Source organism: Vanrija pseudolonga, chromosome 2 (genome assembly GCF_020906515.1).
Source record: "Vanrija pseudolonga chromosome 2, complete sequence".
Taxonomy (NCBI): domain Eukaryota; kingdom Fungi; phylum Basidiomycota; class Tremellomycetes; order Trichosporonales; family Trichosporonaceae; genus Vanrija; species Vanrija pseudolonga.
Window position 1 is genome coordinate 3,031,091 of NC_085850.1, and position 21,024 is coordinate 3,052,114.

General features: G+C 60.4%; 6 protein-coding genes across 6 annotated transcripts; 2 read left to right on the plus strand and 4 right to left on the minus strand.

Annotated features, from left to right (window-relative positions):
* Positions 1–50: 50 nt before the first annotated feature.
* LOC62_02G002926 (uncharacterized protein) lies at positions 51–1,038 on the plus strand. The gene is made up of 2 exons (XM_062769452.1): positions 51–662; positions 699–1,038. The coding sequence occupies exons 1-2, from the start codon at positions 134–136 to the stop codon at positions 836–838; spliced, it is 669 nt and encodes a 222-aa protein (XP_062625436.1). The 5' UTR covers positions 51–133; the 3' UTR covers positions 839–1,038.
* Positions 1,039–3,781: 2,743 nt separating this feature from the next.
* On the minus strand, positions 3,782–7,066 carry hoxX (Hydrogenase maturation factor HoxX; the record flags this gene model as incomplete). Its single annotated transcript, XM_062769453.1, has 3 exons — positions 3,782–5,537; positions 5,657–6,672; positions 6,800–7,066. The coding sequence occupies 3 exons, from the start codon at positions 7,064–7,066 to the stop codon at positions 3,782–3,784; spliced, it is 3,039 nt and encodes a 1,012-aa protein (XP_062625437.1).
* Positions 7,067–8,316: 1,250 nt separating this feature from the next.
* Positions 8,317–11,501, minus strand: MRE11 (Double-strand break repair protein MRE11; the record flags this gene model as incomplete). The annotated part of the gene is made up of 17 exons (XM_062769454.1): positions 8,317–8,540; positions 8,635–8,674; positions 8,731–8,948; positions 9,058–9,154; positions 9,213–9,225; positions 9,277–9,322; positions 9,361–9,412; positions 9,463–9,482; positions 9,521–9,599; positions 9,645–9,876; positions 9,931–10,051; positions 10,089–10,211; positions 10,252–10,426; positions 10,468–10,653; positions 10,700–10,992; positions 11,030–11,126; positions 11,167–11,501. The coding sequence occupies 17 exons, from the start codon at positions 11,499–11,501 to the stop codon at positions 8,520–8,522; spliced, it is 2,148 nt and encodes a 715-aa protein (XP_062625438.1). The 3' UTR covers positions 8,317–8,519.
* A 188-nt stretch (positions 11,502–11,689) lies between these two features.
* On the minus strand, positions 11,690–12,000 carry LOC62_02G002929 (uncharacterized protein; the record flags this gene model as incomplete). Its single annotated transcript, XM_062769455.1, has 3 exons — positions 11,690–11,762; positions 11,794–11,895; positions 11,954–12,000. The coding sequence occupies 3 exons, from the start codon at positions 11,998–12,000 to the stop codon at positions 11,690–11,692; spliced, it is 222 nt and encodes a 73-aa protein (XP_062625439.1).
* Positions 12,001–12,529: 529 nt separating this feature from the next.
* On the plus strand, positions 12,530–15,925 carry YGR266W (putative protein; the record flags this gene model as incomplete). Its single annotated transcript, XM_062769456.1, has 14 exons — positions 12,530–12,600; positions 12,905–13,003; positions 13,042–13,536; positions 13,581–13,658; positions 13,710–13,999; positions 14,039–14,209; positions 14,258–14,316; positions 14,354–14,376; positions 14,420–14,485; positions 14,524–14,629; positions 14,666–14,963; positions 14,999–15,424; positions 15,463–15,533; positions 15,582–15,925. 14 exons carry the CDS (start codon positions 12,530–12,532, stop codon positions 15,795–15,797), a joined length of 2,469 nt encoding a protein of 822 aa, XP_062625440.1. The 3' UTR covers positions 15,798–15,925.
* Positions 15,926–16,084: 159 nt separating this feature from the next.
* LOC62_02G002931 (uncharacterized protein) lies at positions 16,085–20,199 on the minus strand (the record flags this gene model as incomplete). Its single annotated transcript, XM_062769457.1, has 8 exons — positions 16,085–16,216; positions 16,255–17,190; positions 17,228–18,275; positions 18,314–19,182; positions 19,235–19,431; positions 19,492–19,585; positions 19,636–19,919; positions 20,021–20,199. 8 exons carry the CDS (start codon positions 20,197–20,199, stop codon positions 16,185–16,187), a joined length of 3,639 nt encoding a protein of 1,212 aa, XP_062625441.1. The 3' UTR covers positions 16,085–16,184.
* Positions 20,200–21,024: the final 825 nt, after the last annotated feature.

The following is a 21,024-nucleotide window of genomic DNA, read 5'->3' on the forward strand; positions in this document are numbered from 1 at the left end:
AAAGGACAATGATTATCAATTGCATCTATAGTGAAAGGACGTATGCATGGTCCGATACATGTATTGTGCGGGGTCGAGGATCTGGCGCGTGGATGGATGGGTAGCCACACTCGCTACACAAACAAGCTAACGGATGTCACCACGCGGATCCCATATCGCTATCTCTCCATTGTCCATCCATCCATCAACGACAACACAACACATTATGCCACCAAGAAAGACCAAAACAGCGCCCGCCAAGCCGCTACAAGGCACGACAATAGTGATCTGCGGCACCTTTGAGAGGCCGAATACGCTCGCAACGCTCACCGAGCGAGTCAAGGCGCTGGGCGGCGACACGCACCCGACCGTCACCAAGGCCGTCACGCACGTCATCAGCTCCAAGTACTACTACGATGCAAATGGGGCCAAGGTGCGCCCGGCGCTGGGAAACGACAAGGTGAAGATCGTGTCGTACGACTGGCTCGTCGAGGTGGAGAAGAAGGGCGAGAAGGTGGACGAGGCGAGGTTCGTGTTCAAGGCCTTGCCGGCGAACCCCGTGGGCGGGCTGGACACCTTGGCTGCTACTACGGCTGCTATCGAGGACAAGAAGAACGGCAAGAAGTGCTCTGCGCCAGCGGATGGCGAGGACAAGGCGCCCAAGAAGGCGGCGAAGGCGGATGGTGAGAGCCTTGTCGTAGTGAAGTGCTGACCGGCAGCCAAGAGCACAGCCTCGACATCCACCAAGGCAAAGGCAGCCTCGAAGGACAAGCCGGCCCCCAAGGCTGCTGCGACTGCGAAGACCAAGACGGCGCCAAAGCCCAAGGCTGCATCGAAGGCCAAGGCGAAGGCGCCGTAGATCGACGACCTGAGCATCTAGTCCCCATCTCGCTGCGGCGACCGTCACGGTCCACAGCCTCCCAAGGCAGCTGTGCCGATCCTTCGACAGGCTATGGCACCACTACACCCAGTGCCCCTCCTCTACTCAGCCCAGACCATCACCACGGGCGACCAGCCCGACGCTGTATCCAACTGCATGCAACACATCCTTCTCCCAGACCACATCCACCGTCAACTACTGCGGTTGACGGGACTGGACGTCACTCGTGGATGTCATGACGTACTAAAGCGTGCTGCCCGCGTGATTCCCTCGTGGCGCAAATGGCCATGTGGAAACCACGCCGTTCCTGTTCCTCTGCGCCTCTGCAACGATCAGCCGAGGCAAATGCACCTCTCCGGCGTCACGCACCGGTATATACGCCGACGCGCCGACCTTGACGCATGCTTAAAAGTCTCTCTGAGCCGCGGCACCCAGTGAACACACGCGTCGGCCATTGCGGGGCCCGGGGTCGGGCCCTGGTGGGCACCCGCGCGGCGCCGAGCTAGTGCGCGGACGAAGCGCCACTGATTGACGCCACTTGGCCCGGTGCGCGCGGCTGCTTGCACCCTCCCACCCCCGGGAGCGCGCGGGTTCCAATGTTGTTCCAATTTGCCCATGTCCGCAGACTCAGACTGCACTGTGTGACGTGCACACCGAGGTGGTAGTTTCACCTGCTCAATATGCCTCGGTAATGCCATGGTGCGACGGTGAGACTGAGACGGGGGTTTTATTGCTTGCGCTAGCTGTGTGAGCTGCGTGCCAAGGCGGGCTAGTGCATCGCCGAGCGCGTCGACGCGTAGACTTCTGCAGCCATGCCATCTGCTGTCAGATCCTCTGAGTGTGCCCCGCGCGCGCCGTTACGGCACTTCCGTCTGTTCCCAGTGGTGTAGTCTGCACGCCACACGCACACCCGCGAATCTGCGCATCTGCGGCGCGGTCACTCGCCGCTTAACAGACAGCGCATCAGGCAGCAGCAGTTCTGGGAATGAGAGGTGCGTGTAGAGGAGGCCTAAGCCGCCGTCCACCATTCCGCTATCAAGTCCCCCAGTTTTTGCCGACGCGCGAAACGCCTCGCCCTCCCGAAGCGCGTCCGGCTAGCCCCAAGAAGTACGCGTCTGCACCGACGCCAAGTCGTACTCGCTGGCTTTGCGAGGAATTTGTGCCAAGGTAGTGAGACCTGCGTGTGAGCAGCGATACCACTCTCTCTGCTCTCCTCACGGCGACCCGGCGACGAGGTTCAGCCGATGCTAAGATGCATCCACATGCCAGCGCGGGGCCTAGTTCTCGAGGCATTGTAAGCGTCAATACGGGCCTGGTCGCAACAACACCAGCCACGAGCGAGCGAGCCACAAATACAAAACAAGCTTTCATCTGTCGCCAAGTCCGCTGCCACTAACCTCGTCCGAAGCCCGAAGGTGGAGCGGGAGGCACGGCGCGCAGCAGCTTGGTTGGTGCGGTGAGTGTATGCGCACGCTCGCGCACTCGCTCGACGCCGAGCCCGCCCCGCCGAAAAGCGCCGCGACATCGAAGCGAGGGCAGGTGACAACCCCGCAGGCCGCTAGTCTATATGCCGGTCATGCCGGGTCGGCCAGGCAAGTCCAGGCACTCTGCTCCACCACCGAACAAGCACCAGTTTGGCTTGACAACAGCTAATTGTGGCCCACATGCTGCTCATTGTCTTCCGTCCGACACGCCGCGTCCGAGGTCGCCGCGTCCGACGACCATCGTCGTCGAGCCTCGAGTAGTCGTCGCAATTGAAAAAAGGAACGAAGATGCGTCAGCACGCACCAGGAACAGGGCGCGCCAGCCCACAATCCGACGAACAGTACGGCATAGGGACGAGGCGAGCCCCTCTCCCCTCTGCTGTTGTTCCCTCCCAGATCTGCACCGCTCCACAGGACAACAGAGTTGGAGGTTGCGTTGTTTGGTCGTCTGCATGCGGCGAATAGTCTGCCCTGTGACAGCATGCCCCCCTTGCCAGGTTCGCACCTTCTCTCGCCTGATTCGTAACCTCTCGGCAGCGCAAGGCGAACCTTGCTGCATACTCGGGTTTATGTAAGCTGCCCTCTGTTTCGGTTTTCCGAGGCGCACGCGAGGCGAGCAGTCAGCTAGGCGAGACGAGGCGGAGTTGGTGATAAGGTACACCGAAGGCACACCGGCTGTAAGGAAGGTAGGCAGGCACAGGGGACGCACATGCTCGCATCGTATCCGACTGACAAAGGCGTCGCCGTGAGGGGGACAAGCGCGGTGGGCGGATTGTAAGAAAAAAAAAATTGGGCAGGGGGCTTGCTTGCGTTGTTGGGGCGGAGCGGTCTTGTGGCCTGCGGAGAGGCATCTCCCTGTGCGGAAACGGGGTTCGGGATGTGGCATGGAGACAGACGTAGTACGCCGCTCACTCGATGCTAGGACTGGGACGACAGACGCAGGCAAACTAGACGGAGTGGGGGTGAGTGAGCCTGGGACCGCCGACACTGTTGGCACAAACAAGGTTGGTCACATCAGTCGGGCGACATGTGGCACCTCACCCAGTACCTCTCGGACAACCCAAAAGCCTGCTCGTGTTCCCGGTTCTTCGAGTCCTTCTCGGACCTCTATGCTTGAAGCTTGATGGCGAGTGGGTTTTGTTTCCCAGCCCACTGGGCGGACGTGCTGCTCGCCAAGTCGTTGCATGACGAGAATCCGCTGCGGCGGATGTTGGGAGGGTACCACCTTGACAACAGCCGCATTGTGGCATCGGGGTCCGTGTCAGGTTGCTGCCACGAAGGCTTGATTCCCCCACTGCCCACACTCCTATTGTCTTCTGCCCACTCGAACTCTCAGAGGCGGAAGGCGATGCATTCCAAGCAAGGGACACTCTAGTGAAGCACAGTAATACAAGATTTTTATGGCAATGATGACAAGTAAAAGAGGAGAGAAATTACACTAAGCGGCGACCACCTGAGGGCGCTGACCAGCAGGGCGCTCGGGCACCTGGGGGAAATCGGCAGTGACGTTGAAGAGGCACGGGCTCTCAGTGTCACCCTCGTTGGGGATCATGGGGCGGTTGTACTTGGGCTGGCCCTGCAGCGTGCGGCGACTGGATCGGGTGCCCATGTCCTCGGACGAGGCCGCAGCCGAAGAGACGAGAGTGGCCGTGCTGGGTGGCGCGGCGTTGGCACGGGTGTTGGCCTGCGTCTGGGCGTCGGTCCTCAGGTCGTTGCGCGACTTCGAGCGAAACGCATTCGAAATCTTGAGAAGAAAGGAGCCACGCTGGCGCTTGGGCGAGACATTGAGGCTTGAGCCGTGGGTAATGCCGCCAGAGGGGTAGACCGTGAGAGGACGAGAAGACCCCTTGGGGAAGTCGGCAACGATAGGCTTGTGCTCGAGGCCCGCAGCAAAGGACGACTTAGCGGGCACGGGCACTGGCTCAGCGAGCTCGCGAAGGCCGCCCGAGGTCTGCTTCTGAACCGCCTTCTTGGTGATCGGCGAAGGGCTGGGAGGGGGGTTGAAGCGGGGCTCGGCGCCATCAACCAGGGCGGGAGACGCTGCCTGCGAGCCCGCGTCGGTGCGGATGTCGTTTGAAGGCTCCGAGCCGGAAGAGGCGTTGTCCTGCTGGCTCACCAAGACCAGAGGCGCAACAGGCGCGGCAAAGTCGATGAGAAGGCTCTGCGAAGTGGCCATGCTGGCGGGTGTCTGGAGGCCGACCCACGACCACTCCTCGCCACGAACCCAAGCAGGGGCGTCGTCGAAGCGCGGGCTCTCCTCCTCGTCGGGGTTGACGATCATACGGTGGTGAACATACCGTGTGGGGGTGCCCTCCGCCTTGACCTTGCGGACAAACTTGATACGGCGGGTGTGGTAACGCTGCGAACGGATGGGGTGGAACGAGTCCAGCAGCATCTGCGAGAGCTCCTCGTGACGGTAGTGCACGAGGGGGATGTGCGTCTCGAGGGCGTAGCGACGGCGCTTGTTGTCACAGAGACGGGCAACAAGCGACTGGGTGTGGGACGGGGCACCGGTCCAGCCAGTGACAGGGAGGGTCCATGGGGCCGAAGCGAACTGCGACGTGCCGAAGGCGGTGGCAGGAGCAGCGGCGAGGTTGCGGACAAAGTCGACAATGAGGACCTCGGCCTGCTGGGAGGGAATGTCGCGGCCGCCAATGACGACGTCGACGAGGCCGAGCTCGCGGGCGCGGACAGCCGACAGGGGGAGCATGTCCTTGACGAGGTGGGTCGCAACCGAGCGGCCACAGCGCTCGACGTACGAGTAGAGGTGGAACTCGGAGCCGTGGAGGCCCATGGCGCGGTAGGCGGGGTTCAGGACGACGGTGCCGGCCGAGACAACAACATCACAAGCGGCGGCGAGGGCAACACCACCGGCAGCGGCGTTGCCGCGGAGGCATGCGACAGTCGTGATGCCGCGCTCAGTGAGCGAGGGGATACCGGCGAGGAACTCGGAGCGCGGCTGACCCGAAAGGTCGCCCGCAAGGAACTCGACGACATCGTCAATCGCATTGATGTTGGCCCAAGTCTCGCGACCGGGGTGCTCGGCGCTCTCGATGATGTTGAGCGCAACACCGTTCGAGAAGTACTGGCCACCCATGAGGGCAAGCACCTTGACATCTCCGCGTGCGGGGTCGGTGGCCCACTGGAGTGCGGCAACGAGATGCTCGCAGCCAGTTGTGGAGAAGGCTCCGTTGCTAATAGTGTATTAGTGTCTGCCGTAATTAGGTCACGCGAAAGTGCGATCGGGGTACACGGGCTGCGGTATGGGGCAGGTTTCGCGTCGGATTCCCCGATCGCACAAGGCCCAACTCACTAGAAGTCCCAGTATACGAGCTGAACCAGACCATCACCACCGGGGATGGTGCGTACAAACACCTCCTGCCAGGTGCCAGGCACCTCCTGGAAGTCGTGGACAGGCCACTCGGGGACACCATCCAAGCGCGAACCTTCGCCGGCGGCAACCAGTGCCTCTGCCATGGGGACCTTTGCACTGAGCGCCGCCGCCGCCACCGCCTTGGGGATACGTCCGTGCGTGAACCAGACTGCGATGCCGCAGCCATACGAGCAACCCTTGCCGTGGCCACAGTCGGCAGTCTTGAACAAGACGGCACCGGAGCGAGTGGCGATCGCCCGTCCAGCGGGGATCGCGTCAAAGTCGGTGTGACCGGCCGCCTGGATCAGCTGAGACGGAATGTCGGCGGCCCTGAGGTGAATGTGGGCGTCGTACGCGAACATGAAAGACTTGGTCGTCTTGATCGTGCCGCCAGGCTGTGAGTCACCGCAGTTGATGATGCGGGCGACATCGGCAGCAGTGTGGAGAGCGAGGTCGGGGCGGCGCTGGCCGGGCTTGATCTGGGGACGCTCGTTGAGCGGTCCGCCCATGAAGGGCTGGCTGTATGACACGCATTGCTGCGCCCAGGTGGGGTCGACCTTGACACCGACGCGTGCGCCGCGGTGTGTGGGGTCATTGAGCTTAGCGTACGATTGCTGGATGCGGGAAAGAGCGACAGTCACCGTACGGAGGGTCGCATTTGTCACCGGACCCTGATACAGTGACGACTTGGTGGTGCGCGACACGTCGTTGAGCGGAAACTGGTCCCAAGCCCAGACGGGGCCGCCGTCCATGGTGTGGTCGGCCTGGAGGACGGTGATGCCCCAGTGTGTGCGCTGGCGCTCGCTGATGGGCTTGGAGCGGTCGGTGGGAGCCTGCAGTGCAGGCAGCGCCGTCGCGGCGTCGGCGTCGAAACCGCGGTCGCCCATAATGGCCCAGTCGATTGCAGCTGGTCCAGCATCACCGGGAGGCCCAGGGTGGACGATAAGGGTGAGCACCTGTCGAACGTCAGCTCAGCTCTAATGCCCTTGTTCGGTCGGAGACTGGTATAATGGGAGTGCGCCACGATCTGGCCGTCCCTGGTTTGACGAGCCCGCGATGGCCGCTAGGCAGGGTTTCACTTACGTTTTCCCAAATCACGTCGGGGACCTTCTTGGTGAGGAAGGGGCAGAGAACTACGTGTGGAGAGTGGGCGAGCACGGCACTGATCATGCTCTCGTCGGACAGAGCGAGCTCGGTGGACACCTTCTCACAACCCAGGTCGCTGAGGTAGGTCATGACGCGCTGGGTGAGCGAGTTGGCGGCCGAGACGAGGAGGAGGATGCGCCACTTGCGCACGTCCTCTGGGATGGGAGGGAGCTCGGCGAGCGAGCGAGCAAGAGGCATGCTCATGCTGAATGTGATGGGGGGATGAGGTGGATAGAGAGTGAGAGAGAAGGCAAAAGGAGTGTGAGATGCAATGTGATGCGATCTGGTCTTTGTTCTGCGTCGAGGGAAGGTGGGTCGGCCTGGCTGGTGCTGGGGCTGGTGCTGCTGCTGCTGCGGTGTGGGTTTGGCGTGACGCGCGGCGGTGACTGGAACAAAGGGAGGTCCGTTGGCGCGAAGGAGGGTGGGGTACTATGCACAAGTAGCAAGGAGAGACCGGGGACTGGGAGAATGCAGTCGTTGTCGTCTGAATCGGCAGTAGCAGTAGTTATCAATTGACTGGCCAGAGACTAGCGCGCGCGCTGTAGAAACACAAGAGGTGTCAGCTGGTCTTGTCCTCCCCTATTCATATTTGGTGTTAATGAGTTTCAAGATCTTTGGCGCGCGCGCAGCGGGGAGAGGTTGCGGTGGTGTGGAACACCACCAGTGGTGATCCCCATGCACAGTGGCTTCGGGGGGCGCAGTACCAGATCTGACAGATGGTCACTCACGTCGAGCGTTGGTCTCCAAGGATACAATGGGGGGCAGAGAGACAGTCGAGTCGTCTTGGGAGGGCGAGAAGCCGTGGCGGGGGTTGGGGTATGGTGGGGGGTGTGTGGGTGCCCAAGTCGCGCAGGTCCAAGTGTGTTTTATAACTGACTAGTTGTTGCTCGGTGACAGGATTTACGAGGTGCGTGAAGGCTGCTGCTTGCTGCTGCTGCTGCTGCTTGATGCGCTCATGCCGCGCTGATCATGGCTGCATGGCTGTAGCATTGTCGCCTCTCGCCTGTCTGCCTCGTCTCCCTGGTGCCGCGCAACCACCTACATCAGAGGCGGCGCCCAGGCGGCTGATTGCGGTTGTTACGGCTGCCCCGCTTTCCGAGCGGCTTGCGCCAGCGGCAGAAGCGGCAGCACCTGGCAACACGAGCGGCAGCGGCGGCGTCTGCACCTGGTGTGCGGCTCACACGCGACTGCGCGACTGTCGTTGTCTCGCTCGTCTCGTCTTGGGGGCACTAGAAGAGCGACGCCAGTTGTCATAGTGGTCGTCGTGCGGGAGGGCAGGGTCCACTCTTGGTCGCGCCTCCGGGAGACGTTGCATTGGTGCAGATTCGGCGCCAACGCCAATGATGGAAGTGCCGCCCATCCGACCCCGATTACGGCTGCGACATAGGAACACAGAAAAAAAAGAGTCTAAGGGTCACACTCCCCTCCAACACGTCAACATGCCAATTCTATGGGCGTTACCAAATGATCGGGCGAGCCGGCCAGGGCCAGCCCGGAAAACAGGGTGGGGCTTGCAACGGCTGCCGCACGCGGCCAGGGTCTAACACTACACACGATATTTTCAACCACCAGACTCCGACACCGTGTCGGGGAAGCCAGCGGGTATGACGGGAGGTGGGATGGCTAATGCACAATAGGGATGGGGCCAGTTCAATTCTTAATCGCTGTCGCTTTCCACCTGCGGGTGTCAAGTTAGTGAACGCCTCGTCAGCCCGGAACACGAGCCGGGGAATTTTTCCTGCTTCCAGCCAGCCGACTGCCGAGTGACGCACCAGTCGAGAACCCCTCGCGCCTTGAGCCTTCTTGGTAAAGCTGATGTGTGTCGTTAGGGCTCTGGAAGGGATCCATCACAACAAGGTTCCACTTACGAGAGCTGGGTCTGACGTTGCGGACGGCTTGCGGCCCCGGACGTCTTGGTGGACCTGGCCGAAGTGGCCGCCTTCTTCGCAGTGCCTGATGGCGTTTTAGGTGCCGCCTTTGCTTTGGCGGCTCGAGACTTTGCGGCTGCCTTTGGAGGTGGCGACGGAGGCTCGTCTGACATGTACTGCTCATCCTCGTCGTTGTCGTCGTCCGAGGCAGGCGTAAACTGTTTTGAGTTTGAGGTTGCAAGGGAACACATGGGTCAGTCAATGTTCTCGCCCCCACCCAATCCAAACAGGCAGTCGCCGCCGCAACCCCCTCCGTTTTAAACCTACAAGTGCTGGTTGACCCTTGGACTTCGCAGCAGCACGAGGCCGAGTGGCACCGTTCCTCGCAGGCACACGGACCTGGTCGTCAGAGTCTTCTTCCATCCTGACGTTATCAGCTTTCACGGGCCGCGGTCGAAAAAAAGGCGGACGGTGGCACCTACATGCTATCCTCGGCTGCGAGGCGAGTGTCAGCTCATGCAAACCTGGAGGGATATCCATCCATACCCATGCTGTCATTGTCTGAAGCTCGGTTGCGGCCTTTGCCCTTGGCCTGTGTCCGTTTCAGCACCGCTTTGGCATTCGCTTCACCTTCTTGGACTTGTCCTGTCGCGCCGGTTGCTCTGCAAAGTGAGATGCCACACTATACCCCGAGGGTCAGTCAACCATCCCCAGTGCTCGGGCATAACATACGTGTCCTTCGCATTGGCCATCTGCGTTGTCAGAAGCTGTTCTTTTCTTGGCCACTCACCTCCTCCTCCACATTCTCCTCCTCGACATCGCGGCTGCGCATCTCCTTGCCGACGCCCTCGAGAGTTCCTGACACAAAGCTGCTTTGTCAGCGTCCACTTGCCACCATGTGGCAAAGGACTTACTCCTTGATGGCGTCCTTGTCATCCTTGTCCACAAAGCGCATCACCGCATCCTCCAGGCCATCCTCAATGAGGACGTCCAGGCTTTGTGCCTTCAGGTACTGGCGCACCAGGTTTGCCATGCGGACCTTTGCTAAACGGTCGCTCGTCGTCATGGCAGCCATGCCATCGTCGTCGTCGTCACCATCACTGAACCCTTCGTCGCCCTCAGGAACGTCGGGCCTGTTGGCAGCCTCTGCCGCGTGGGATCAGTTTCACTGGACAGACAAAGACTTCCCAAATGACGAACTTTTCTCGGTCTTCTTCTTGCGATAATACTGGAGCACATCGCGTGGGTTGGCCACCCTCCCAATGAAATCCTGTCCAAAACGAACAGGGTTTGTCATTTCCTTCGCCTCCGAGGTTTCAACCTTAAGGTTTGTGTGAGCAGCAGGGCGAGGCACCCACCGGACCCAGCGGAGTATCAGCCTCACGTACCTTGAGACGAATCAATGGCAGCATCATTTCCTCCTGAGACGCATCGTGTGTTTCATTCCACTTCCTGCGAGCAGTTCGGATCAAATCCTCGACCTGGCAATGTCAGCCACTAACCTTGCTCTTTCACACTTACCCTACCACGCAAAAAGGCCGAAATGGTGTCCTTCTCGTCGAGGTTGATCTTCGAGTCTGGCTTCGCAGCCTCTTCGGCCAGCACAACCTCATCGAGCTCAAACGGGCGAACAGTCTTGAGCGGGTACGATGCAATCTGGAACTGGCTGCCTTGAACCGACAAGATGCCGACATGTCTGGCAGACATCAGTAAATCAATGACGGCAACATCACGCACTTCTGCAACGCTTCTCCCGGGGCCAGACTTGTTGCCACTGAGCTTCCAGGCTGTGTGATGAAGTATTCTTTACCCTCCACGGATTCAGGTGTGATACGGCAGTCATGTTCATGTCCCCAGACGACGAGCTTGATCGAATCATCGAACATGCCCTCGGGGACAAACTGCTGAGGCCCGTGCTTGACACTTGGCAAGTCAGTCTTGGGCCCGTCTCGACTCGACCCAAACCCACCGATTCTGGTGGACCAGGAGGATGTTGAACCAGTCATCTTCCGCAATCTCTCCGCCTTCTGGCATGTACATCTTGACACGATTCGACCGCAGCTCATAGTGCATGCGCTGGTCCTTGACGTTGCCAACGCCGTAGAGGGCAAGATGGGTGTCGCCCTTGCGGAGAAGGATGGGGCGGATCTTGATTCCCTTATCCTCTGGCTCGTTGGCCTCATCAGCAGAGAGATCGACTTTGCCAAAGTAGTTGAGAACGCCAGACACGGAGAGCACGTCAAGGGCACAAAGCGCTCCTTCCTGGATAGCTTAGCTTCGTCCACTGTCGTCAACTCACTGGTCCAGTGCCCTGGGGGTCGTCGTGGTTACCGTGGATGGAGAAGACCGGGATGGCAATGTTGAGGTTCGGGTCCTCGTAGTTGACAGCAGGGAAGCTGCGCGTCAGGTATGGGCATGGCTCCTCCTGCCACTCACGAGAAACCAGGCGTCGAGCCGTCCATGGGATCGCTCAGGAGCTCAAACGAGATCGGCTTGTCACCCAGGGTGTACTGTCGTAGGAGAGCGATAGTCTGGTGCATGCATGTTCGACTTGGCTTGTTCTCGTGGAACAGGTCGCCGGCGAGGAGGATGAAGTCGACTTGTTCCTCGACAGCCAGCTGAAGGATCTCGCGAAAGGTGTTGATGGCGTCTTGGCCACGGATGGGGTCCTTCTCGGCATACCCGATATGGTTATCTGTAGCGAGCAGGATGCGGAAGCAGCTGTTGACGGTCGTGTCAGCGTCTGAAAGCAAGCCAGGGAAGGTGGTCATGGCCGACGGAGGGGGCGGGGGCACAACGCGAGAGAAGGGAAGCGGTGGAATGTCGGCGCTCCGTGCTATCCAGGCTATCCAGGAGCGCACGGAGAGGAGGCCCACGGGAGGGCCAGAATTAGTCGCAGAGTCGAGTCACGGAGCCGATACCGCGGCTCGCTGTAGCTGGGCCCAGGAGGGCATCCTCACTACAGGTCGGGGAAGGCATCGGGGTGGGGAGGTGGGGCAAGACAGTCTGCGCGACACTGGCTACCAAGAGCGCTGGAGAGTGGTGGGATACAATGCAACTCACTTGTCTTCATCTGGAGGGGATAGCAAGTTAGCTAGCCTGTCGAGGCCCTCGCGCGCGTCTTCCTCACCAGGCTGGTCGATACTCGGTGCCGCTTCCGCGACACTGCAGGAAGGCGTGTCAGCTGCAGACCTCACGATAAACAGCTGTGCAGCCGACCCACCTAAATCCCCGCTCCCGTGATGGGCTTGGTGTTGGTTGCTGTGACATTGCAGTGTGCTGGTGAGAGAGGAGGTGTTGTTGAAAGACAGAATCAACCTTGGCTCGTCTGGCCGATCAGTGACGACAGAAGTTGCTTCGGCGCGTCGCGTGGGTGGGTGGGTGAGTGGACCGGGAGAACGGTCACGTGACATGTCAACAGAGATCGTCGCCGGCAATGCCAGTGACAGCCGGCCGAGGGGCGGCGACAATGGATCAACAACAGTCCAGACGACGGTGACGACGACGACAACGCGCGCCCAAGCATGGGGCAACAACCGTCACGACTTTATCTCATCGACATTACTCTTGCCACCTTCGGTCCAGTCGGCAGCGCCGCAGCACTGACGCATTGATCTCCGCCTTGGCACCGAGGACAAGCACTCTGTCGGCGGTGCACGGCGACAGGGAACACGGCCAAAGCGGTGCGGTGACGCCGAGGGGCTCCAGGCACCAAGCCTCCACGATTCGAAGAGCGGCGAAAAGACGGACCGCAACTGTGAAGCTTGTCGAGACCACTGAGCATCTGTGCAATGATGGTATGACAAGGCAAGATGCTCAAAGCTTCCAGTACACGTGCAAGGAGGTTGACTCTGGAGCCGAAGTTGAAACGTTTGTTGCTATGATTAGATCCGACCATGGCTGCCCGAATTGCTAACTTGGAATGTAACGACTAACCAGCCAACCCTGATTTGACCGTTTCATTAGGAGAGTGATCAAGTGTCGCTCGATGATGACGCTGGGCTGACCCGCCTCTCGCTCTTCGGCGAACACGAGCCTTGGCCTAGAGAGGTAAGTTCAAAAACAACAAAAACACATTGTCGGTGGCTTTTGTCGTTCGGCGTCGTCGTCACTGGTCACTGCTAACTCGACCTCGTCAACAACACACTCTACACACTCTCCCACACACTCCAAGACGGACATATAACTCGTGCCAACGCATCCAGTCTCTTGCATTCGCACATCCTCTCTCCCCCCACTCGACCTCGACCTCCCACTCCGCTCACTCCAACATGTGAGCTCTTCCCACAGATAGCTTGACTGACACTCTAGGGACACGGCCGGAGTGTCTGCTACGCTTCGCGCCGAGCAGCAAGCGCGCCAGGCAGCGCGCGAGGCGCGCGCTTCGTACTATGCGCACCCGCTCCTCCACCTGCACACTTACATCGGCGAGGATTCCACCTCGGACTCGTCCAACGAACACCTGCCGCCCCTCGTCTCGCCGACCGCCGCGCCGCTCAACGCTCCTTTCTCCGCAGAGGCCCCAGCGGCGCCGGTGGCGGGCTCGTCAACGGGAGTTCAGGCTGAAGGCCCGCCCGTTCCCCCCAAGACAGCCGACGCGCTCCTTCAGCACCGCCCGCCCGCGACCGAAGTCGAGGCAGAGGAGCCCAACAAGGCCATCTTTCCTCGCCCTGGCCCGACTGCAGAGGCGATCGAGGCTGCTCGGAAGGACCCCAAAGCTGCTGCTACTGGCCCGAACGGCGCGCCAGCAAAGGCCGAGCCCCACTGGAGCACGTTGGCTGCTATGCAGCCTCACCTTCAGCTGATGTACGTTGCTTCCACTTTGTGCTGATCCGCCGCTCACTCCCTAGGTGCGGTCCTTTGCTGTCCTACTACACGATTCTCGATGGCGTCTGGTACGGCGCGGCCATGGTCGTCACAGCCGACAAGTGAGTGGTCGCCTATCCGTACTGGCACAGTAGCAGCTCACACAGCATCAGCGGAAGCCAGTTCGAGCCCACTCCCCTGCTGCACCTCCGCTTCAACCGGTACGCTGGTGTGGACCAGACGGGGCCCGAGGTTCTGCCTCCCGCGACGATCCCTTCCCAAAGGATCTACACCTACAACGACCCCAAGCAAGGGCCGTGCTCGTTCTGGCGATTCATGCTGCATATCCCCGTTCAGCACGCCGAAACCGTGGTCAAGTACAGCCTGAACCGAGGTGCCGAGCTCGCGTTTGTGGTGCCGGCGCTCGGTCAGAACCTGCGCTGGACGGCACACAGTTGTAACGGTTAGTTCGGAGTCCCGGAGCTTTGCTAACTACGTGTAGGCTTCTCGTCTGGTATCAACCCCGATGACTTCAAGGGCGACTGGGACTCGGGCTATGATCCACTGTGGGAGGACATGCTGGAGAAGCACCACCTCCAGCCCTACCATTGCATGGTGGGCGGCGGTGATCAGATCTACTGCGATGCCCTGACGTTGGAGCCTGAGATGCAGTGTGAGCGGAGTGAAAGCCGTGCCAGAGATGAGCTGACGCCCTGTCTAGCGTGGATCAATGCTCCCGATCGCAAGGCCAAGCTCTCGCATCCTCTGACGGATGACTTCGTGAGTGCCTAGTATCGACTTGCGCTGACCGTGGCAGAAAGCTGCTCTGGACCGTTTCCTGTAAGCCCCAGTCTTCCTCGACCAGGCCGATGCTGACAGCCAGGTTCAACCACTACGCTCTGCATTTCCGCCGCGGCGCATTTGGGCGCGCCAACTCGACCATTCCAATGTCAGTGTTGATGGTCGGATGGTAGCTGACGTCCGCAGGGTCAACATGCTGGACGACCACGACCTTATTGATGGCTTTGGCACGTACGATGACGAGACGATGGCATCGCCCGTCTTCTCATACATCGGAAGCCGCGGATACTTTGTGAGTTGCCTTTTGAGCGAGAGCTGACCACCGCAGTGGTTCCTGCTGTTCCAGCTGTTTACAGTGGACGAAGTCGACGGCGTCGATCACGAGTACCCGTCGCACCCCATCAAGAGCATGGTTATCGGTGCCCACGGCCCGTGGATTCCGTTCCACAACCACTCGCTCTCCGTGTACCTCGGCCCCAAGGTCCACATGATTGCACTCGACTGCCGTGCGGAGCGCAAGCTGAACCAGATTGTCTCCCCCGAGACGTATTCCATCATCTTCGACATCATCGACCGTCTTCCCCCGAACGTCGAGCAGCTCGTCATGCTCCTCGGTGTGCCAATCGGTATGAGGGTGGCAGTGTCCAAGCTAACGCCGCAGCGTACCCGCGCATGTCGTTCCTCGAGCACTTCCTCGGCGCCAAGTACAACCCGGTCAACATCCTGGCCCGCCACAATGCCCTGGGCTTGGGCGGCATGGTGAACAAGTTCAACCAGGCCTCGGAGCTCCTCGATGACCTCAACGACCATTGGTGTGCCAACGTCCACAAGAAGGAGCGCAACTGGCTCGTGCTCGAGATGCAGCGCATCGCCCAGACTCAGAAGCTGCGCATCACCTTCCTCTCCGGCGACGTGCACCTCGCCGCGGTTGGATGCCTCTTCACATACAAGGCCAAGCTCGACCCCGAGGTTGACCACAGGTACATGCTCAACGTTGTCTCGAGCGCCATTGTCAACACGCCGCCGCCCGCAGGCGCGGCTGCGATGGTTTCGATTCTGTCCGGACACAAGCACCGCACCTTGCATAGTACGTCCACGGTGCCAGTCCCCGCTAACACTTGGCAGAGCAGCGCACCGACGAGAAGATGCTGCCAGTGTTCGACAAGGACACGGATGGCAAGGCGCAGCGCAAGCCGGTCAGTCAAGCTCCTTGACCCCCAATGGTATCAACTGACAAACAACAGTTCGTGCTCCCACGGCGAAACTACGCCTCGATCGAGTACCTTCCGTCTGGTGATCTCGTCTTTGACATCCGTGTCGAGAAGCACAAGGGCTCGGGAGACACCGTCTCGTACCCAGTCAAGGCGCCACCTCCCCGCTGGGAGGCGCGCGCATACACTGCCCCATCTGTCGCCCCGTCTGTCGGTGCACCCTCTGTCCAGAACGGCGGTGCTAACTAGGATGGGGGGCAGGAGGAGCGACAAGAGCACAAAACACGACGATGGCTGTCCGCCATTTGTTGTAGTATGATGATTCGCAGAGAGTGATATATCACGCGTTGGACGATACCCATGAGATACCCCGAGCCGGCCTTTTCATAATGGCGCTTCATGTGTGTACAGGTTACACAAGGAGTTGGAACCGATGCATCATATCACACAGCCCATGGCGCGCGCGCACCGGCACGGCCTCTACCTACACAAGCACATCGTCGTCGTCGACATCGTCATCATCCCTCCCTCCCCCCTCGTCACCTCGTAGCGCTGTCGTTGCTGGCCTCCAGCCTGTATCAACTGGCGGGGTAAATCAAAAGATCGGGTGAAAATCAATCGGGTATATGGTCACACTTAGTATCCCTCTTCTTCCTCCTCTTCTCCAACTGTGCAGGTTAGCGCGGTATGGGACGGGCGGACTTACCAAAGTGGAGAGGCTCTCCGTGCTTGTACCTCGCAGGGCTCGGTTCGCGACCCGGTGTGAGGTCGAAGATAGGACCTGGTGGGTTCAGACCGTATTCGTCGGCAACGTTCGCGCTGTTCTGGCGCTCTTGGGCAAACACACGCTCTATAACCGAGTCACGCTCCCCTCCGTAGGCAGAGTTTGTCCTCTCGCTGGCATAGGTTCGCTCGATGTACGAGTCCCGGTTGTCGTCGATTCCGCCGTACGCGGCATCCTCGCTGAACTCGGTGAAGTCCGTGTTGTTCGTCGCAGCACTGTCGCGGTAGCCGTCAACGATGGAGAAGAGGGCGTCGCGCTGGCTAGCCACGCGCGGCTTGGGGGCGACGAGGCCCTCGTATCCAGGCGAGTACGGGGGTTCGGTAGTCGACTCCTCTTCCTCGAGGGTAAGGATCTCGCGGGTGGCCGCCACGGGGGAGTCGGAGGGCGATTGCCGGCGGCGCATCGAGATCGAGTCGGAGGGCTGGACAGACGTGTCGTCCCCATTCGACGTGCGAACGGAGCTCGCATGTGAGTCCAGCCCACCGTGGTGAGAGTACGAGTTGCCTGCGCCATGGTCGTAGAGCGGCTGAGAGTCATCATTCTCATAGTGGTAGTGCTGAGGCCTGTTGTGGCCATCTGCCACGTCGTCATACTCGCGGCCGTGAGCATCAACAGAGCGGTCATACTCGTATTCTCCGGCACCATCTGAAAGACGGTCGGCGCTCTGCAGTTGAAGCGGCGGCTCAAGAGCAGGCAGCGGTTTGTTCGTCGCAGGCTTGGGGCTCACGCTGAGGCGCGAAAACTTGCCGGCCGGAGGGCTGACGTCAAGCTTGCGTGCTGGCGACTTTTCTGTGAGGGAGAGATCCTTGACAGTCGCGTCGCGGTTCATGGGACGAGCACCGTTAGCGATGAGAATGTCTGGGGAATGTTAGCAAGAACGGTATGGGTGGCTTACCCATCCACTTCTCTTCGGTGTCGCCTTGCGGGCTGTTGTTTCCTGAACTCAAGCCACTAGCAGATTGAAGCTCAAAGTCCATCGAAACCTCACGCTGCTGGTCGCTACGGTTCTTGCGAGCCTTCTCTCGCTGGTCAGTGCCAGACTTGACGCGGCGAATCGACTTGAAGATGTTGGCCCGCGACGTGCTGGACGCCTTGCTCTGCTCGTCATCCGCGCGCTTTCGGCCAACAGCTTCTGGCGTCGATGGGCTGTTGCCTGCCGACTTGGAGATGGTGGGCACTGCGAGTGGCTTGGACGAGACATTCTTGGGCAGTGGTGGAAGAGGGGGGACCTTGGCAGTCGTCTTGGGAGTCGTGGGGTCGGCCGCAGCGTGCCAAAGGGAGGACGACACTGAGTGGTCCGCTCGAGACAGCGTGAGCTTCTTCTGCGAACCGCGGAACAGCATCTTGTCAAAATCCTCGTGCCGCTTGTCACTGCCATACTGCGACTTCTCCTTCTTTCGCCTTGAGAAGATCGATTGGAGCGTCTTCTTGCGCTTGGGGTCGGCAACCGCCATCTGGTAATCCAGGGGAACGCGCTCCTCGAACAGGAAGTAAATGTCGGTTGTGCGGGGGTCCTTGTGAGGGTGAGGCGCGTCTTGCTCCTCGGGGTGGTTTGGACGCGCCCGGTACTCGATCAGAGCCCAGGCAGCCTCTTTGAAGGTCAACTCTTCGCGGTCTGTCCATCCGGCACCCATCATGAGGTCGGCCCAGCAGTCGACAAAGGCCTCCTCCAGGTAGATGCGTCCCTTGGAATCGGCACCCTCGAATCCAGCAGCCGGTCCGGTGCGAGGTGTCGTGTCGTGGGTGAAGGGGGTGGCTTCCTTCTGCGTCTTCTGGAGCCTGCGTCTCAGCTCGTCGCGCTCCTTTGGCCATTCGGTAATCGAGGACTGCACAGGGGCAGAGAAGGTGAGAGAGGCCGTGAGGAACGGCTCTGAGCGCGAGAATCCACCGCCAGCTGCGGCAAACTCGCTCCAGTCCATGGTTTGTCTGCGCTCGGCGACGCTCTGTACCGGTCAGTAGAGTTGAGCGGCTAGACACTCACCATCTTTGCGCTTTCGTTCAGGTCGAACTGCAGACGCTGACCAATGTCTCCTGGGTCGGAGTTTTGAGATGAAGAAGAGGCGTTTGGGTTTCTCTGCTTGGGGGCATCGAAACCCATGTCCTCGAACGCGCTCCACTCCTTGCCTGCCAGACTGCCAAACTTGCCGTCTTCGGCCTCATCCTTGTCGTCAGACTTGTTTGCTTCCTTGGGCTTGAGCGACATGCCGTACACGGTCTTGGTGTCACCCTGCTTGTGGGAGAGGGGGAGAGGAAGCGACTCCTTGACGCTCATCTTGCGACGCCAGGGTGCAGAGAACTTGGGACGCGATGCCTCGCCTCGGCGGTTACTGAGCACAACGCGACCCCAGGTGTCCCAGCCAGTGGGGATGTCGTCGACCCAAGTCTCGGCGTTGACGACAAGGTCACGAGAGTACGCCCGGACTGTACGGCTGGCAACCTCGCAGCGAACAACTCGAGCGGCGCGTCGTGGGCGTCCCCTTGACAGGTCGGCGTCCGACGCGATCATGGAAGGGTATCCGTTGACCCATTCTTTTAACCTGGATGGAAGATCGGAAAGACCAAGGCCGTCCTTCTTGCCAGTCGACCGAATGTACGACAGGAGCAGGTGCTCCGTCGCAGACGCAGCCTTGACGAAGGCCGAGTGGGCAACCAGGCAAGGCGTGTTGGTCGGAATGTCAAAGAGAAGGGGTGCGAACAACGACGCCAAACTGTGCGGGGTAAGACCCGACAGGTGGGAGTGCGCCGCGAACCGGGACAGCAGGCCGAACAGGGGGTTGACGATGTAGTAGTACACATCCGAGGGCAGAATGGACCCCAGAGTGGTGAAAGCGTCGGTTGGGTACTTTGCCACTGGACACGCGTGTGAGCTCAGATCCAGTGCGCCGCAGCGCCGGCAACTCACGTCGCTCGCGACCCCTCCATTCCTCATAGACGTCCCAGTCGAAGCAGCCATGGCAAGCTTCTCGCGTGCCTTCGCGGACACGGGTCATACGCGCCAAAGCCCATCTGAGCAGCCACGCGAGCTCATGATCGCTTGCAAACTTGACGTCCTGGAGGAAGTTGTCGTGGGCTGACTTTGGGGGTGTACGCGACGAGGTCCTGAAGGAGGGAGGTCTCAGCGGCGCACAGACCAGACATTGTGAGCACCCTGGAACTTACCGAACGGTTTTGACAAACGACTGAATGAACATTTTAAGTCGCGTTTGGTTTAGCTCGAGGCTCTGGTTGGAGAAGAGCATGGGCGTGTCGAGCGCTGTGCCCCGTTAGTATGGTCCTGGAGCCGCCTAGCCCGCCTGTGCTCACCCCTGCGCCCCAGTTCGGCGCCAACATCGCGAATGATGCGCGCGACCTCGTCGAGGCCGAGAATGACATTCTTGCCAGCTCCGCCGAGGAAGCCATATGGCCTGGGTGCGTTTGGGTCTTCGGTCACCGACGCCGAGTCCGAAGCAACAAAGGTCTGGGCGCTGAGCGGGACATTTGTGGTTAAGAACGAGTACTGGAGCGGCAGCAGCGTCTGGGCTGAAGCCGAGGGGGTAAGATCCGACTGAGCCCCCGGCGAAGTTGGGGCATTGACGGTACGGGGTGAGCTGAAGCTGAAGTGTGGTGTTAGCGACATGCAGAATGAAGATAGCATTGTCAATGAAGGAGGATACGAGGACTCGTGTTAAGGCCTTGTGCTCGCACTCACCCAGGTACAGTGCCAAACTCGCCCACACTTGCGCTGGGAGGAACAGCGCTTGAGCCGTTCCAGGTCTTGGCTAGACCGAGCACTCGCCTGTCGCCGGCAGTCGGGGAACCGGTCACGAGCACTGCTGGCGCGCGATCCCTCTTGGGCGGCTGGTGAGAGCGAGAGAAGAGGGAAGGCATGGTGGTGGCGGCAGCAGCAGCAGGAGAGTTGGTGAGCGAGGTGTCGTGCTGGCGTCTAGAAGACTAGGCTGGAGCGACAGAGCGGGAACGCAGGCGGCAACGTCCCCTCCACTCTGTTGAGCACCGAGCAGTGTTGTTGTGGCCGCCAAGGATGTGCTGTGTCGCGTTCCTCGCGGTCCTTGGGGGTTGGGGGTTGGAGTCGGAGGGACGAGCAAGGGAGGGAATGCGGGGTACAGTACAGCAGCACCGGATCACTGGTAGTGGTGGTGCGGGCGTACGATGTGACGAGCGAGGGGGGATGCAAGGTCGATGAAGTGCGTTTGTGCGTTGCGCTGCTGCACTGAGCTGAGCGAGCGCTGAGCTGTGCGCGAGTGATGGCTCGCTCGCGGGTGAATCGAGTAGCTCGGGCCTAAGGAGCGTGGGGTGGCCGGTGCGCGCGTTGTGCTGCCTGCGTCGCGTTGGGACCAAAGGGATGGGCGCGGGGCGGGGAGGGGGGAGGGGTGTTGCCGTGCCGCAAGCGCGTGCGTTGTGAAGGGCGTGATGTGCGTGTCGGTCAAGTGGACAATGTCGACAGCGACGTCGACGACGACAACGACTGATGGAGAATTGTCGATGCTGCTGCAGCTGCTGCTATACAGAGCGGTGTGAGCTTGGTTGATGCTACTTTGTGCAAGGCGTCGTAACGTCCAACAACATGGACCTGTGACACACCTTGGCTGGCCCAGCGGCGACGGCGCAAACGTAAAGAGAGTACGACGAGGGGGGAGGGGGAGGAGGAAGGGGGGAAGGAGGGAAGGGCAAGGCAAGGCGAGGCTAGGCTACTAG

Excerpts from the sequence above, each read along its gene's own strand:
- LOC62_02G002926 (XM_062769452.1), top strand. The coding sequence starts at position 134 with ATGTCACCACGCGGATCCCATATCGCTATCTCTCCATTGTCCATCCAT. Across the intron at positions 663-698 it reads GAAGGCGGCGAAGGCGGATG|CCAAGAGCACAGCCTCGACA; the intron begins GTGAGAGCCTTG and ends GCTGACCGGCAG.